The sequence below is a fragment of the Mobula birostris genome, chromosome 3, assembly GCF_030028105.1.
Source record: "Mobula birostris isolate sMobBir1 chromosome 3, sMobBir1.hap1, whole genome shotgun sequence".
Taxonomy (NCBI): domain Eukaryota; kingdom Metazoa; phylum Chordata; class Chondrichthyes; order Myliobatiformes; family Myliobatidae; genus Mobula; species Mobula birostris.
Window position 1 is genome coordinate 232,197,053 of NC_092372.1, and position 17,614 is coordinate 232,214,666.

General features: G+C 48.5%; 1 protein-coding gene across 4 annotated transcripts in view; it reads right to left on the reverse strand.

Moving 5' to 3' along the window:
- mapk15 (mitogen-activated protein kinase 15) overlaps nt 1-17,614 on the reverse strand; it is a 177,028-nt gene that overhangs the window by 130,435 nt on the left and 28,979 nt on the right. For all 4 annotated transcript variants that reach the window (XM_072254351.1, XM_072254350.1, XM_072254349.1 and 1 more), the window contains one exon: nt 9,567-9,697. In XM_072254351.1, the coding sequence (XP_072110452.1) occupies nt 9,567-9,697 (131 nt within the window). The remainder of the gene's footprint in view (nt 1-9,566; nt 9,698-17,614) is intronic.

A 17,614-nucleotide genomic window follows, 5' to 3' on the forward strand; every position in this document is an offset into this window, starting at 1 on the left:
AATGGTAGGGTGAAGGAACCATGGGTGACAAGTGAGGTGGAAAATCTAGTCAGGTGGAAGAAGGCAGCATACAGGAGGTTTAGGAAGCAAGGATCAGATGGGTCTATTGAGGAATATAGGGAAGCAAGAAAGGAGCTTAAGAAGGGGCTGAGAAGAGCAAGAAGGGGGCATGAGAAGGTCTTGGCGAGTAGGGTAAAGGAAAACCCAAGGCATTCTTCAATTATGTGAAGAAAAAAAGGATGACAGGAGTGAAGGTAGGACCGATTAGAGATAAAGGTGGGAAGATATGCCTGGAGGCTGTCGAAGTGAGCAAGGTCCTCAATGAATACTTCTCTTCGGTATTCACCAATGAGAGGGAACTTGATGATGGTGAGGACAATATGAGTGAGGTTGATGTTCTGGAGCATGTTGATATTAAGGGAGAGGAGGTGTTAAGAGTTGTTAAAATACATTCGGACAGATAAGTCCCCGGGGCCTGACGGAATATTCCCCAGGCTGCTCCACGAGGCGAGAGAAGAGATTGCTGAGCCTCTGGCTAGGATCTTTATGTCCTCGTTGTCCACGGGAATGGTACCAGAGGATTGGAGGGAGGCGAATGTTGTCCCCTTGTTCAAAAAAGGTAGTAGGGATAGTCCGGGTAATTATAGACCAGTGAGCCTTACGTCTGTGGTGGGAAAGCTGTTGGAAAAGGTTCTTAGAGATAGGATCTATAGGCATTTAGAGAATCATGGTCTGATCAGGGACAGTCAGCATGGCTTTGTGAAGGGCAGATCGTGTCTAACAAGCCTGATAGAGTTCTTTGAGGAGGTGACCAGGCATATAGATGAGGGTAGTGCAGTGGATGTGATCTATATGGATTTTAGAAAGGCATTTGACAAGGTTCCACACCGTAGGCTTATTCAGAAAGTTAGAAGGCATGGGATCCAGGGAAGTTTGGCCAGGTGGATTCAGAATTGGTTTGCCTGCAGAAGGCAGAGGGTGGTGGTGGAGGGAGTACATTCAGATTGGAGGATTGTGACTAGTGGTGTCCCACAAGGATCTGTTCTGGGACCTCTACTTTTCGTGATTTTTATTAACGACCTGGATGTGGGGGTAGAAGGCTGGGTTGGCAAGTTTGCAGACGACACAAAGGTTGGTGGTGTTGTAGATAGTGTAGAGGGTTGTCAAAGATTGCAGAGAGTCATCGATAGGATGCAGAAGTGGGCTGAGAAGTGGCAGATGGAGTTCAACCTGGAGAAATGTGAGGTGGTACACTTTGGAAGGACAAACTCCAAGGCAGAGTACAAAGTAAGTGGCAGGATACTTGGTAGTGTGGAGGAGCAGAGGGATCTCGGGGTACATGTCCACAGATCCCTGAAAGTTGCCTCACAGGTGGATAGGGTAGTTAAGAAAGCTTATGGGGTGTTATCTTTCATAAGTCGAGGGATAGAGTTTAAGAGTCGCGATGTAATGATGCAGCTCTATAAAACTCTGGTTAGGCCACACTTGGAGTACTGTGTCCAGTTCTGGTCACCTCACTATAGGAAGGATGTGGAAGCATTGGAAAGGGTACAGAGGAGATTTACCAGGATGCTGCCTGGTTTAGAAAGTATGCATTGTGATCAGAGATTAAGGGAGCTAGGGCTTTACTCTTTGGAGAGAAGGAGGATGAGAGGAGACATGATCGAGGTGTACAAGATAATAAGAGGAATAGATAGAGTGGATAGCCAGCGCCTCTTCCCCAGGGCACCACTGCTCAATACAAGAGGACATGGCTTTAAGGTAAGGGGTGGGAAGTTCAAGGGGGATATTAGAGGAAGGTTTTTTACTCAGAGAGTGGTTGGTGCGTGGAATGCACTGCCTGAGTCAGTGGTGGAGGCAGATACACTAGTGAAGTTTAAGAGACTACTAGACAGGTATATGGAGGAATTTAAGGTGGGGGCTTATATGGGAGGCAGGGTTTGAGGGTCGGCAGAACATTGTGGGCCAAAGGGCCTGTACTGTGCTGTACTATTCTATGTTCTATGTTCTATATACCACATATCCAGGTCCTCATCCTCCGAATCAGTATCCCTCTCAGGGGTGGGGTGGGGCCAGTCTAACCTCTCCTGCTGTGGGCCCTGCAGTCGCCCCGCGTTTCTGCAGAGTTATCTTACTAGGTGTAGGCTCCAAGTCGGGCCCTGAGTCTACCTGCACCTTTTGTCCCAGCGCAGAAGGTGGTTCCAATGGAGAATCTTGACAGGCCCATTCCCATTCTCTGGTTTCACCCAGCAAACTGGTAAGTTTGGCATCTGACTCTCCACCACATAGGGTATATCCGCCCAACGGTAAGACAATTTATGTTTCCCAGGTAGCCCCAAATTCCTTGAGGACTTGGATTCCCGGCAGGAGTTGGGAGAACCTCACCATTTCATCATAGCAACACACATCAAAGTTGCTGGTGAACGCAGCAGGCCAGGCAGCATCTCTAGGAAGAGGTACAGTCGACGTAACAGGCCGAGACCCTTCGTCAGGACTGACTGAAGGAAGAGTTAGTAAGAGTTGTTTCCGTTTGATCATACCTCTTTTTATTTCCTTGATTTTGCTTGGCAGCTGCAACCCCAGCTAATTCATAAGCCTTTTTCAGCTCCCTTCTCCTATCAGACACATCAGATAAATCTTCAGTGGTAAGTCGCCCTTGTCAATCCCAAAACAAAGGCCAATAGGCAACCTCGCCTTGCGCCCAAACATCAGATAGTTTGGCGAGTACCCAGTAGCTTCATTTCATGTACAGTTGTAACTGTGAACCAGATTTCCAATATGTTGACTGCACCTGCTCTTCTTGCTGACTTCCAGGGTGACGAGCATGTCTAGCAAGGTCCCATTAAACCTCTCAGGCTAGGGATCGCCCTGCGAGTGATAAGCCGTAGTCCTCGTCTTCGCAACTCCAAACACGCCCAGTAACTCATGGATGAGTCTGCTGTCGAAATCCCGTCCCTGATCACTGTGTATCTGCCTGAAAAGCCATGATAAATGAAATACTTCTCCCATAACACTTTAGTCATGGTAGACGTCCTCTGGTCCTTGATAGGAAAAGCCTGAGCATATCTGGTGTGGTGGTCCATGATGACTAAGACATTTGCCGTGTCACTGGCAATGGGTTCTATTGACAGGGTATCCATACACACCAGGTCCAGGGGACCCACACACTGCAAGTGGGACAAGGGAGTTGCCCGCGTAGGCAGCATCTTCCGCCGTATCCATCGAATGCATGACTTGCAGTATTCTTTTACCTCCGACTTCATTCAGGGCGAGTAAAACTGGTCTCTGAGCAACCCATAGGTCTTTTCAACCCCCAAATGTCCAGAAACTTTATGAACTGACTTCAACGCAATCCTCCGATACTTCTCTGGCAGAACCAACTGGCAACGCTGAGGTCGGTCCAGGGGTGACATGACCCCGGTGAAGGATCTGGTTCTGCAACTCCAGCCGACGCTATTCTCTCAGTAATAGGGACACCACTACATGTTTCCTCTCTCTGCCTGAGCTATCTCTCCCTTTTCGACCTCTGACCAAATGGTGCCGATGCCAGGGTCATCTCGCTGAGCAGCTGCCACTTCCCCAGACAGCCAGGGCATCAAGGGGGATGGGGTGAAGGCAGGGGAATGGGGATGACTGGAAGAATAAGATCAGCCCATGATTAAATGGCAGAGCAGACTTGATGGGCCGAATGGCCCACTTCTGCTCCTATATTTTATAGTCTTATAGTCAAACTCAATTGCGGCAGCTGATTTGTCTTCAGCGCAGTCAGGTTGCAGTAAATTTGGGGTATGGCGTCATCAGAAGCTCCCAATTGATCCACTGTTTGAACCTACCCCTCCTTTCCCTCTGCCTTCACGGTGATGGCAAACTGACACATGGCCTTTAACCTTGGGGCAGGGACACTCTCCCACTCCTTGTCCCTGTCCAGTCTCTCGTGCGCCCGTTGGGACAAAGCATCAGCATCAATGTTCCTGCTTCCTGGCCGGTTCTTCAGGCTGAAATCATAGGCAGACAATGCCGCCAGCCACCGATAGCCTGTGGCATCCAGTTTTGCTGAGGTCAGGATATAAGTTAGGGGGTTGTTGTCCGTTCTCACCTCAAACTTGGCCCCATAGAAGTAGTCACTCGGCTTATCCATCAGCACCCGTTTCAATGCCAGAAATTCCAACTTATGCGTGGGATAGCTTTTCTCGGAGGGCGACAGATTCCAGTTGACAAACGCAACAGGTCTCAAGCCAGTGCCCCGATCCTGATACAGGATGCCCCCCAAGCCCTCTCGTCTGGTATCCATATGCAGTACATACGGCAATCGGGGGTCCGCAAAAGCCAGCACCGGCACCAGGGTCAGCAGCTCCTTCAGCAAATGAAAGGCCTCCTCACATTTTGGGTTCCACCTTGGTCCAAAGGGCTCCAACAGGCTAAGATACTCTCCACCTTCCTGTCCTTTTTCCCCTTCCCTTTCTTCCCCAAGGGAGGGTAACCACACAGGAGCTGATTCAATGGGTGACTCACTTTCGCATAACCCTTTACGAACCTCCGGTAGTAACCATAGAACCAGAGGATCGAGCGCAGAGCACTCACAGTCTGGGGTTTTGGCCAAGTGGTCACCACCTCTATCTTAGCCGGATGTAGCTACTCCATTCCGTAAGACTATGTGCCCAACATAGCTGACAGACTTTTTGCGGGTCTGGCATTTGTCCCAGGAAAGTTTTAACCCTTCAGCTTTCAGGCAGCCCAGCACCTTCACTAGCCTCGCTTCATGTTCTTCCAAGGTGAATCCAAACACTATGAGGTCATCCAGATACACCAATACCTCAAGCAAGTTCATATCCCCCACCGGCTTCTCCATGATCTGCTAGAAGGTTGCAGGGGCTCCTGATATGCCCTGGGGCATCCTTTCGAACTGGATGAATCCCAGGGAACATATAAATGCCATCTCCTCTTTGTCAGCCTCAGTCATGGGGCTCTGGTAATAGCTACTCCTCAAATCCAGCACGCTGAACCACTTCGCAACACTCCGACAGGCCAGTGTGTCTTCAATCCTCGGGACCGTATATTGGTCAGGGACGGTACGCCTGTTCAGAGTCCTATAGCCCACACACACCCATACCTTCCCATTCTTCTTTCAGGCCACTACTACTGGGGACGCATAGGGGCTTTGGGACTCGGTGATGATCCCAGCCTCCTTCAACTTACACAAATGCTGATGAACGTCTTCCACGTCTGCAGGGCCAATCTCTGCAAACTCTCTCTAAATGGGGTGTCCTCCATCATCCAGATAGTGTAACAAGTGCTCCTGGAACAACCCACATCAAACTCGTCAGTGGAAAAGACACCTTCCAGCTTCAACATCTTCCCTACAAAGCTCCTCTTCCAACCCGCAGGAACTGGGAAGTCCCCGAAGTTGAATGACTTAGCAGTCAATTTTTCCCCTTTTTCCAACAGTTTCTCCCTGGCTTGTCTCAAAGGGACACTGGACATTACCGTCACCAGGAACAGATATGCCAGGGGCATCCCCCACTTGAAAGTGCCCTCTTTCTTCGTAGTGTTCCTGACAATCACTGCCAACCTGCTCGCCAGTACAATCAAGGGCTTCTACAGTTCGAGACTCACCAGTACCCCAGCACAAAATCCTAACTCCCCTTCGTGGTCTTCCAGAGCATCCACTAAGAGGGCCTCGTCCCCAGGCACTCCGGGAAATTTGGGTGTCCCTATCACTCTCGCTACTTCCCCAGGCAGCACCACCATCGACTTCAACCGGGTGAACCACACAACCCTTTGTCTAAATTTGGTATCCAATCCAATGCAACCACACACTTCCTCAAAAGCAGCTTGAAACACCGGGTGCACGGACAATGTTCCCAGAAACCTCTCACCAGCATTCTCCTGGCAGGCCCCCATGAGCTTCCTCACAAGAGGGGTGTTGGTCCCCTCCAGAAATGAAACACTGCCCTTCTCAAGGGGGTCCGGACAAACCAGCACTAATGTACCAAGAACCTCAGACACTCCCACATTGGCCTCCGAGAACTCCGAGTTTGTTGTAAAACAAACGGTACAACAATGTGACCTGCGACCCGGTATCAAGTATGGCTTTAGCATAAATACCCTCTATCCATAGTGACACACTGGAGCATGGTCCCACTAAGTCTTCAAGAATTGGGTCTTTCGCTTTTGGGGGTACCTTGATATATTGTCGGGAACGTGTTCTCCCAGAGACACCAGGCGGTTCCCTCACTCAGTCTCCTCTAAGTTTTCCGACACCTCTCTCTCTTAGGTACCTGAGGACTCACTCTCCGAGGGGCTTCCCACCACTCACACTCCTGCCTGGAGTATCTCTCTTCAGCACAGTTATAACAGACAATACCAGCTGCCCCCCTCCTCGTGGAACCCCAGTGAACCGCAGCCCTCCACGTAGTCTGTCCCCTTAGGGGGTCCGCCTTTCTACCAGTCCTATTATATGGGGGCTCTACACCTGCTGTTATCACCCGGGATATCTCAGTTCTCAACTCTGCCACAATCTCCTTTACCATTCCCCGGGTTGGGCTAGCCACGGTCACTTCACCACAGGGGACCACTGCTGACGGAGCCCTCCCGCGCTTCTGTCATGTTCTCCTACTCCCGTACCTCACTGATCAGCTCAACAAAAGAGGGAAGGGGGCGCGTCTTACGAGACAGTTGGAGACCCCAAGCAATCAGGTCCTGGGACTGGGCACCCTTGGCTATCTGGTCCATTCTTAACTGATCCACCTCAGCCGCCTGAATGACCCCTCTGCGCTGCAAGCAATTTAGCTGCCTCTCTAGCCGAAAAACATAAGCAGAAAACTTCTCCCCCTTCTCCTGCAGCATGTTCTGAAACTCCACCATGAGCTCCAGTGGGCTCCCTGTCATGCCAAAGGCGGTCTCCAATGCTCCCAGATAATCGGCAGTGTTGGCTAGGGGTTGCCGTGTTTTCACAGCTCTCACGTCAGCAGCCAACCCCCTCAAACTCTCAACCAATCTCTGTCTCTTTACATCATCAGAGCACCGCCACTCATCTAACAACTGAGAGATCTGTTCCGCCCAAGTCTCATACTCCTCTTCCCCTCGGCGGTGGGTGTTATTCCAGAGAATATTCTTAGCTTCCAGTGGGGACCCTCAGCCTGTGCACTGGGCCACTTATTCGCCAGAGAGGTGAGGGCTGATGCCAACTCAGAACTCTCACCCTTCACTGGGGGATGAGGACTAACTGGACATTACAAATCCGGCCACTCCTTCCCTTTGCTCTCCTTACTCAGTCTCAGAGATAATAGCCTTTGAAGCTCATGGACCACATGCTGTCTCTCCTGGAAAATCACCATCGTTGTTTTATTTTTAAAAATCTCTTCATGCAGCAAATGCCCGATCCACTTCGCATAGCCCTAGCTAATGCACCTGTGATTAGGAGCTTGCTAGGATGGCTGATAATCTACAGTCAGCCAGGCAGTGGTGCATCATTCCTCATCTTTTCTCTATCTCAATAAGCCCAGTCATGAAGGCCACATGCAGCTGCAAAACAGACGATGCCAGGCCTGTGTTTTTACCATGCCCGCTTTGGTAGGAACACCCAGAGATGCCAACCACGTGGCAGCTTCAACAGTGCCAGTGCATCGGGTCATCACAGGTCTGTGAACACTGTGGGTTCCAGCTGCCAGGGTCAGCTACTATACATAACGGATGCCCTTTCAGGGCAACGGTTCCTGTGTAACACAGGTGCTCAAGTGGGCGTACTGCCAGCATTCGCCTATTGATGAGAAGGCAAAGAGTGACAAAACCCGACTGGAGTTTGCCAACGACATCGCAATGCTCTGCTTCAGTGGGTGATGTTACACATGGGACTTCATCCTGGCTAAAGTGGCTAGACTCTGCTCGGTGCAGATTCCCTGTGTGCCCAAGGACTGTTGGTCGGTCTTAAGAACTGCTGGCTAATGGATGTCAAAGACTGTGGGTCATTACCCTGCTCCCCTAGTAAGTTCCTCACTACAACTCCATCAAGTGCATGCGCCTCTGTGTGTGAGTTCACTTGACCGCTGGGTGAATTCCCAGACCTCACCAAGCTCACATTGTCCACTACAGTTGCAAGACATGGGGTCGAACACCACATTCCTACAACTGGCTGCCAGTCCAGCTTCTCGGTCTCTATCTGGCTGTTTTTTTCTAGAGGGTCACCATTTCACATCGTTTATTGACCACAAACCCTTCATGCATGCTATGGACAAAATATCAGACGCTTGTTCTGCATGGCAGTAACACTACGGGGCCTACATACCCAAATTCACAACTGATATACAGCATATCATGGGAAAAGTAACGCTGTGGCCGATTCTCTCTCACAGCCAGCCATTGATAGGGGTTGGTTATGCCGGCATGGCAGCTGACCAAAGTTATTGATCCAGAGGTCCAGGCTTACCATACAGCAGTCACAGGCCTGAGGTTGGCTGACATTAAGTTCAGGGAAGCTGGGGTTTCTCTCCTGTGCGATGTCTCAGCTGGTTGTCCTCGCCCCATCGTACCTGCAAACTGGAGGCTGACTGTTTTCGACTCCATACATGGCCTCTCGCATCCAGGCCGCAAGGCTTTGCAGAAACTGGTTGCACTGAAGTTTGTTTGGCACAGCCTCAGGAAGGACACAAGTGATTGGACTGCAGCTTGTGTGGAAGTCCAGTGGGGGAAAAAAACTAACCATTGGCACCTTTTGAGGTCCTTAAGCAACAGTTTGACCTTGTTGGTCTTCTTCCCCCCCTCCCGCAGTTTCACACACCTTATGACCATGGTGGAGCACAATACCAGGTGGCCAGAGGTCATCCCTCTAGCATCAACGACGGCCGCAGACGTGGCTTGGCTCCTCAGTTTGGCACCCCATCTGATATTTTCTCTGACCAGAGTCCCAAATTCATTTCAGACCTCTGGGTTGCGATGGTCCAGAATCTCGGTGTTAGAATACTTCACACCACAGCATATCCCCTGCAGTCCAATGGCCTATGCGAGCAGCTTCACCACTCCTTAAAAGCTGCTCGGAGGGCTTCCCTGATGACTGTTGGCATGATTGGCTCCTGTGGGTCCTGCTGGCCCTCAGAACTGCTCCAAAGGTGAACTACAGTCATCTGCAGCTGAGTTGGTATACGGCAGATGTTACGAATGCCAGGTGATTTCTTTCCTGATGCCATGGCCACCTGGTCTTCCTCTCAACAGCACTCCACCCTCCTCAGTAAATTCCAATACCTTTTCACCTGTCTCTACCTCCCACCATGGCGTACAGCACTCTTGGCTTGTATAGGTAACGTAATTGGGAGAAATGTGCGTAATTCACAAGCATCGACATGGAGTTGGAGTTTCACTTTAAGAGGCTGATCTGGCATGATGATGTTGTTACATAAGGATTTTTAGCGCACTTTGGTGGTGTAGGTTTTGGAGTTCAATAAAGTGCGTTCAGGGTTTTCTTAAACATAAAATGCCTCACTTTGTTTTATGTACATAAACCCACAGGGGCAGCTGCAGCAGGCAGCCTGATTAGAGAGGAGAGTGAGAATGGAGTCAGTTCCAGTTAGTACCTTCTGATCCCGGTGGATGACATTCCCTGAGTGGATGTACTTGGTGGCCTTAAGCAGTTGGTAAAGGATGTAGCGGATGTGAATGTCTTTCAGGAGGTTTCCTTTCCTTATCACTGCATGCAAATCCGTCTCTGTAAAAAGAAAAGGATAGGCCAGTGTCTCTCAGAAAGGCAAAAACATCAGAGACTGCAGACAACAGGAATCCTGCAGATGCTGGAAATTCAAGCAACACACATCAAAATTGCTGGTGAACGCAGCAGGCCAGGCAGCATCTCTAGGAAGAGGTACAGTCGACGTTTCAGGCCGAGACTCTTCGTCAGGACTAACTGAAGGAATGCCCCACCTCCCCCTCGTACCCCATCCGTTATCCATTTTTATACACACATTCGTTCTCTCACTCTCCCTCTGACTATACCCCTTGCCCATCCCCTGGTCTTTCCCCCCCGCCTTGTCTTTCTCCCCGGACCTCCTGTCCCATGACTGCAGACGCTGACATTTGGAAAATAAACAAGCAGCTGGAGCAACTCAGCAGGTCAAGCAGCATCTGTGGAAAGAAATGGACAGTCGATGTTTGGGGTCAATGCCCTTCTTGAAACATTGATTGTCTATCTCCCTCCACAGATACTGCCTGACCTGCTTAACTGACGCAGCATTCTGTGTGTCATTCAGATAGAAACCTATCGAGTTTCCGGAATCCACTTTTATCTACACCCACTGGACAGGAGCTCCATCTTAACACATGACAATCCACCTATCCCCTCCCCCACTACAGACACTTCCCTTCTCCCACCACCAACACACCAACCCTAACAGAAACCCCCTCCCTTTATCTCCCATGACACAGACACTTCCCTTCCTCCCATTCTTGACACACCTACCAGACAGAGACGATCCCCCCCACCCCCAATACACATTGCCCCTCCTCCCACCCCCGATACACCAACCTGACAGCGACCCTCCCCAACCTATTACACAGACATTTCCTCTCCTCTCACCCCTGAAACACCAACTGTGATAGAGACACTCCAACCCCCATCCCAATAAAGACACTTCCCTTCCTGCCACCCCCGACACACCAACCCTGACAAGAGACACCTCTCCCCCTACGCCCACATAGACTTCGCCTCCTCCCACCACCACTACACAAACACTTCCCCTCTCACCCCCGACACAGCAACCCTGAAGACACCCCTTTCCCCTACCACCAATACACAGACACTTTCCCTCCTCCCACCCCAACACACCAACCGTGATAGAGAACACCCTCCCAGCCCAATACACTTTCCCTCCTCCCATCCCTGACACAACCCTAACTTAAAACCCCCCCACCCCTACCCCAATACAAACACTTCCCATCCCTAATACAGCAACCCTGACAGAGACACTCCCCCTATGCCCAGTAAAGACACTTCCCTCCTCCCACATTGTAAGGTGAACAGTCCACACATTGTAATTGTATCCTGGTCTACCATTGTCCGTTGATTGTAATTGTACCCAGTTCTACCACTGCCAATACATTGTAATTTACCCAGGTCAACCACTGTCCACACATTGTAATTGCACCCAGGTCTACCACTGCCAACATTGTAATATACCCAGTCGACGACTGTCAAAACATTGTAATTGTACCCACATCTACCACTGTCCACACATTGTAATTTTACCCCAGTCTACCACTGCCAACACATTGTAATTTATCCAGGTCAACCAATGTCCACACATTATAATTGCATCTGGTATGACTATAAGACATAGGAGCAGAATTAGGCCATTTGGCCCATCAGGTCTGTTCTGCCATTCAATAATGGCTGATCCTGTTTTCCCTACTCAGCTCAGCCCCTTCTCCCTGTAACCTTTGATGTAATGTCCAAACAAGAACTAATCAAGCTCTGCCTTAAATATACCCAATGACCTGGCTTCCACAGTTGCCTGTAGTAGTAACTTCAAAAATTCACTACACTCTGGTGAAGGAAATTCTTCTGCATCACTGTTTCAAATGGATGCCCCTCTATCCTGAACCTGTGCCCTCTAGTCATAGACTACCCCACACCATGGGAAACATCCTTTCCACGTCTACTTTGTCTAGGCCTTTCAACATTCAAAATGTTTCAAGGAGATCCCACTCATCATTATAATTCCAGCAAGTACAGACCCAAACCTATCAAACGTCCCTTTCATTCCTGAAATCAGTCTTGTGAACCCTTTCCAAACAAGCACATCTTTTCTTAGATGAGGAGGCCAAAACTTAACTATAAAAGATTCAGAGAACTAGGTAATGTTAGAGATCTAGAAGATTATAAGGCTAACAGGAAGGAGCTTAAGAAGGAAATTAGGAGAGCCAGAAGGGGCCATGAGAAGGCCCTGGCGGGCAGGATTAAGGAAAACCCCAAGGCATTCTACAAGTATGTGAAGAGCAAGAGGATAAGACGTGAAAGAATAGGACCTATCAAGTGTGACAGTGGGGAAGTATGTATGGAACCGGAGGAAATAGCAAAGGTACTTAATGAATACTTTACTTCAGTATTCACTATGGAAAAGGATCTTGGGGATTGTAGCGATGACTTGCAGCGGACTGAAAAGCTTGAGCATGTAGATATTAAGAAAGAGGATGTGCTGGAGCTTTTTGAAAGCATCAAGTTGGATAAGTCGCCAGGACCGAATGAGATATACACCAGGCTACTGTGGGAGGCGAAGGAGGAGATTGTGGCCATGATCTTTGCATCAGCAATGGGGACGGGAGGGGTTCCGGAGGATTGGACGGTTGCGAATGTTGTTCCTTTATTCAAGAAAGGGAGTAGATATAGCCCAGGAAATTATAGACCAGTGAGTCTTACCTCAGTGGTTGGTAAGTTGATAGAGAAGACCCTGAGAGGCAGGATTTATGAACATTTGGAAAGGTATAATACGATTAGGAATAGTCAGCATGGCTTTGTCAAGGGCAGGTCATGCCTTACGAGCCTGATTGAATTTTTTGAGGATGTGACTAAACACATTGATGAAGGAAGAGCAGTAGATGTAGTGTATATGGATTTCAGCAAGGTATTTGATAAGGTACCCATGCAAGGCTTATTGAGAAAGTAAGGAGGCATGGGATCCAAGGTGACATTGCTTTGTGGATCCAGAACTGGCTCGCCCACAGAAGGCAAAGAGTGGTTGTAGACGGGTCATATCCTGCATGGAGGTCAGTCACCAGTGGAGTGCCTCAGGGATCTGTTCTGTGATCCTTACTCTTCCTGATTTTTATAAATGACCTGGATGAGGAAGTGGAGGGATGGGTTAGTAATTTTGCTAATGAAAAGGTTGGAGATGTTCTGGATAGTGTGGAGGGCTGTCAGAGGTTACAGCGGGACATTGATAGGATGTAAAACTGGGCTGAGAAGTGGCAGATGGAGTTCAACCCAGATAAGTATGAAGTGGTTCATTTTGGTAGGTCAAATATGATGGTAGAATATAGTATCAACGGTAAGACTCTTGGCAGTGTGGAAGAGCAGAGGGATTTTGGGGTCCGAGTCCATAGTACGCTCAAAGCAACTGCGCAGGTTGACTCTGTGGTTAAGAAGGCTCATGGTGTATTGGCCTTCATCAATCATGGAATTAAATTTAGGATCTGAGAGGTAATGTTGCAGCTATATAGAGTGGCATGCAAAAGTTTGAACACCCCTGGTCAAAACTTCTGTTACTGTGAGTAGCTAAGTGAGTAAAAGATGACCTGATTTCCAAAAGGCATAAAGTTAAAGAAGACACATTTCTTTAATGTTTTAGGCAAGATTACTTTTTTTATTTCCATCTTTTACAGTTTCAAAATAACAAAAAAGTTAAAGGGCCTGAAGCAAAAGTTTGAGCACCCTGCATGGTCAGTACTTAGTAAAACCCCATCTGGCAAGTATCATAGCTTGTAAACGCTTTTTGTAGCCAGCTAACAGTCTTTCCAACTCCTGTTTGGGGGATTTTTGCCCATTCTTCCTTGCAAAAGGTTTCTAGTTCTGTGAGATTCTTGGGCCAAATTGCTCTTTTGAGGTCTATCCACAGATTTTCGATGATGTTTAGGTCAGCTGTGGAGCAATGACATCAGCGCTGGACTCCGGAACGGAGGTTCCCGGATTCGAATCCAGTCGGGCGCCGCTCTCGAGTACGCTTTCCATCCATGCCGGGTTGAGTGTTGAGCTTGCAACTCAACCTCGTGAAGATAAAGAAAAATACTGCAAAATGTCTGTGCGAGGAGTGACACCCCACACAGCCTTCCCATCTGCACCTTGTAAGGCATGAAAATGCTCGACGCTGGCCTCTCAGGCCTGAGTCGACATCATCATCATTAGGATGGGGGACTGTGAGGGCCATAGCAAAAGAGGCTTATGCCTCTTGAGGTAGTCCACTGTGGATTGAGGTGTGCTTACGATCATTATCCTGTTGTAGAAGCCATCCTCTTTCATCGTCAGCTTTTTTACACACAGTGTAATGCTTGCTTCCAGAATTTGCTGGTATTTAATCAAATTCATTCTTCCCTCTACCAGTAAAATGTTCCCCGTGCCACTGGCTGCAACAGAAGCCCAAAGAATGATCGATTCACCCCCGTGCTCAACAGTTAGAGAGGTGTTCTTTTCATGAAATTCTGCACCCTTTTTTCTCCAAACATACCTTTGCTCATTGCGGCCAAAATTCAGCATCAGAAGTTTGCAAAGGAACATCTAAACAAGTCTGGTGCATTTTGGAAACAAGTCCTATGGACTGATGAAGTTAAAATAGAACTTCTTGGCATGCAAGACGGCCCAAGAATCTCACAACACTAGAAGCTTTTTGCAAGGAAGAATGGGCGAAAATCCCCCAAACAGGAGTTGAAAGACTCTTACCTGGCTACAAAAAGCATTTACAAGCTGTGATTCCTTCCGAGGGGTGGGGGGGGTTACTAAGTACTGACCATACAGGGTGCCCGGACTTTTGCTTCAGGCCCTTTTCCTTTTTTGTTATTTTGAAACTGTAAAAGATGGAAATAAAAAAGTAATCTTGCTTAAAACATTAAAGAAATGTGTCATCTTTAACTTCATGCCTTTTGGAAATCAGGTCGTCTTTTACTCACTTAGCTATTCACAGTAACAGAAATTTTGACTGGGATGCCCAAACTTTTGCATGCCACTGTAAGACCCTGGTCAGACCCCACTTGGAGCACTGTGCTCAGTTCTGGTCGCCTCACTACAGGAAGGATGTGGAAGCCATAGAAAGGGTGCAGAGGAGATTTACAAGGATGTTGCCTGGATTGGGAAGCATGCCTTATGAGAATAGGTTGAGTGAACTCGGTCTTTTCTGCTTGGAGCAACGGAGGATGAGAAGTGACCCAATAAAAGTGTATAAGATGATGAGAGCAATTGATCATGTGGATAGTCAGAGGCTTTTTTCCAGGGCTGAAATGGTTGCCACAAGAGGACACAGGTTTAAGGTGCTAGGGAGTAGGTACAGAGATGTCAGGGGTAGGTTTTTTACTCAGAGAGTGGTGAGTGCGTGGAATGGGCTGCCGGCAACGGTGCTGGATAGGGTCTTTTAAGAGACTTTTGGACAGGTACATGGAGCTTAGAAAAATAGAGGGCTATGGGTAAGCCTAGTAATTTCTAAGGTAGGGACATGTTCGGCACAACTTTGTGGGCCGAAGGGCCTGTATTGTGCTGTAGGTTTTCTATGTTTCTCCCAACTCATGCCAGGAGACCGAGTCCTGATAAGGAATTTGAGGCTACCTGGGAAGCATAAGTTGGCTGACCACTGGGCAGCTACACCCTATGTAGTGGTGAGTCAGATGCCAAATGTACCAGTTTTCCAAGTGAAACCAGAGGATGGGAATGGACCTGCCAAGATTCCTTCGGAGCCACCTTCTGCCTCTGGGAAAGGAGGTGTGGGTTGACCCAGAGCCCCACCTGGAGCCTACACCTAGTAAGATGACTCTGCAGTGACATGCGGCAACTGAAGGACCAGCAGCAGGAAATTAGACTGGCCCCCGGCTCTGAATGGGATACTGATTTAGAGGATGAGGAAATGGGGGTGTGGTTTATGCTGCCTTTTGCTAACTCCCCACTGACTGAGGAAGAGATTCCCAACACTTCTTACACTGAGTCAGGTGAAATCGGTGGGGGGGGGGGGGGGGGATGCTATCTGTGGACAGCCTGGGTTTCAGCGGGACCTTGCAAGGGATGAAACAGGGCTCAGCCAAGGGACAGAGGGGTCCAAGTTGCAGGAGGGCACGAGTGATAGACCGGGGGAGGCCTCACCAGGTAGACCAGAAGTATCCCCAGTAGTGTCAGAACATGAAGAAGTAGATGAGGGGGTACGGAGGTCGCAAAGAATCAGGAGGCCACTGGATAGGCTGGCCTATGTAGCACTAGGGGGACAGAGTGTGACCCCTACCATTTTGGGGAGCTATGTCACTGCCTTTTACACCTGAGTTGGACTTTGTGCTTTGCATGAAGGGTTGGCAAATTATCTCAATGTCACGAGGACATGACTAAATTTGGTGGGGGAGAGTGTAACACCCTGGGAAAGGTTTCACTGCTAATGTAATGGTCTTTCTGTAGTAGCACTGCTAATGTAATGGTTTTCTGTAACAGCAGTGTTTGGGTTATGGCTAGAGATAACGGGAGCTTTGGAATGTGCGCCATCCAATGAAGGGAGTGTTTTTTTCTTGTGCGCCTGAGACCATGGTGATCTGGGTCTTTTGTTCATCCAAAGATGGGGAGAGAGGATGCCAGAAAGGAGAGGTCGTATTTAGCAGAAAGGAGTATACTTAAGAGTGGGGCCGGGAGTCGACAAAGCCTGGGGAAATCAATGGAGGACCAACGGAAGGGAAACCGTGAGCTCCAACTTGTGCACGTTAGACTGTTTCATTAAAATGAGCCCTTTTCTTTTTGTTTTACTTTACTAACCCTTTAGCCAAATTAAGAATTATAAAGCTAAATTGTTTAATTGAATGTGGCATATTGTCAGTTATTTCGTGGTACTCATTTGAAACAGGGTAACACATCACACGGCATCCACACAACAGGAGGTTTTGCACTTCAATCTCACAGGTTTGCTGGGGCCAGAGATTGTCTTCTCTAGACTTACTGTATGCAGCCGGCAGAACCTTAGGTTACACCTAGAAACTCACACCATTGCTGCTCTCCCATACCACTGTAATTTCCTTTACTAAAATACTGCTATGTCAGACTTTACTTTCTCCCTATTAAATTTCAATTTGAACTCAATCATATTGTGATCACTGACTCCTAAGCATTCTTTTTCCTTAAGCTCCCTAAACACCTCTGGGTCATTACATAACACCCAATCCAGTATACCTGATCCCCTAGTAAGTTCACCGACCAACTGCTCTAAAAAACTATCTTGTAGGCATTCAACTAACTCACTCGCTTGAGATCCATTTCCAACCTAGTTTTCCCAATCGACCTGCATGTTGAAACCTCTCACTACTATCCTAACATTGCCCTTGTGACACAACTTTTCAACTTCCACCCACCCCCAAAACACGAACCCTGACTGAGACCCTCCCCTATCCCCCACAACACAGACACTTTCCCAAACATGAGAAAATTTGTAGATGCTGGAAATCCAAGGAACACACACAAACTACTGGTGGAATTCAGCAGGCCAGGCAGCATCTATGGAAGAGAGTATGGTCGACATTTCGGACCGAGACACTTGATCAGGACAGGAGAAAAATGATGAGGAGTCAGATTTAGAAGATGGAGGGAAAAAAAAAACATGAGGAGATAGGTGAAACTAACAGGTGGGATGGGGGGGTGAAGTAAAGAGCTGGGAAGTTGATTGGTGAAAGAGATACAGGCTGGAGAAGAGGGAATCTCATAGAAAAGGAAAGAAGGTTGTGGAAGAAAGAAAGGGGAAGGAGATGGGCAGTTAAAGAGATAAGGTGAGAGAGGGAAAATGGAATGGGGAATGGTAAAGGTGGAGGTGGGGGGGGCATTACCAGCTCTGAGAAATCGATGTTATTACCATCAGGTTGGAGGCTACCCAGATGGAATATAAGGTATTGCTCCTCCGACTGAGCGTGGCCT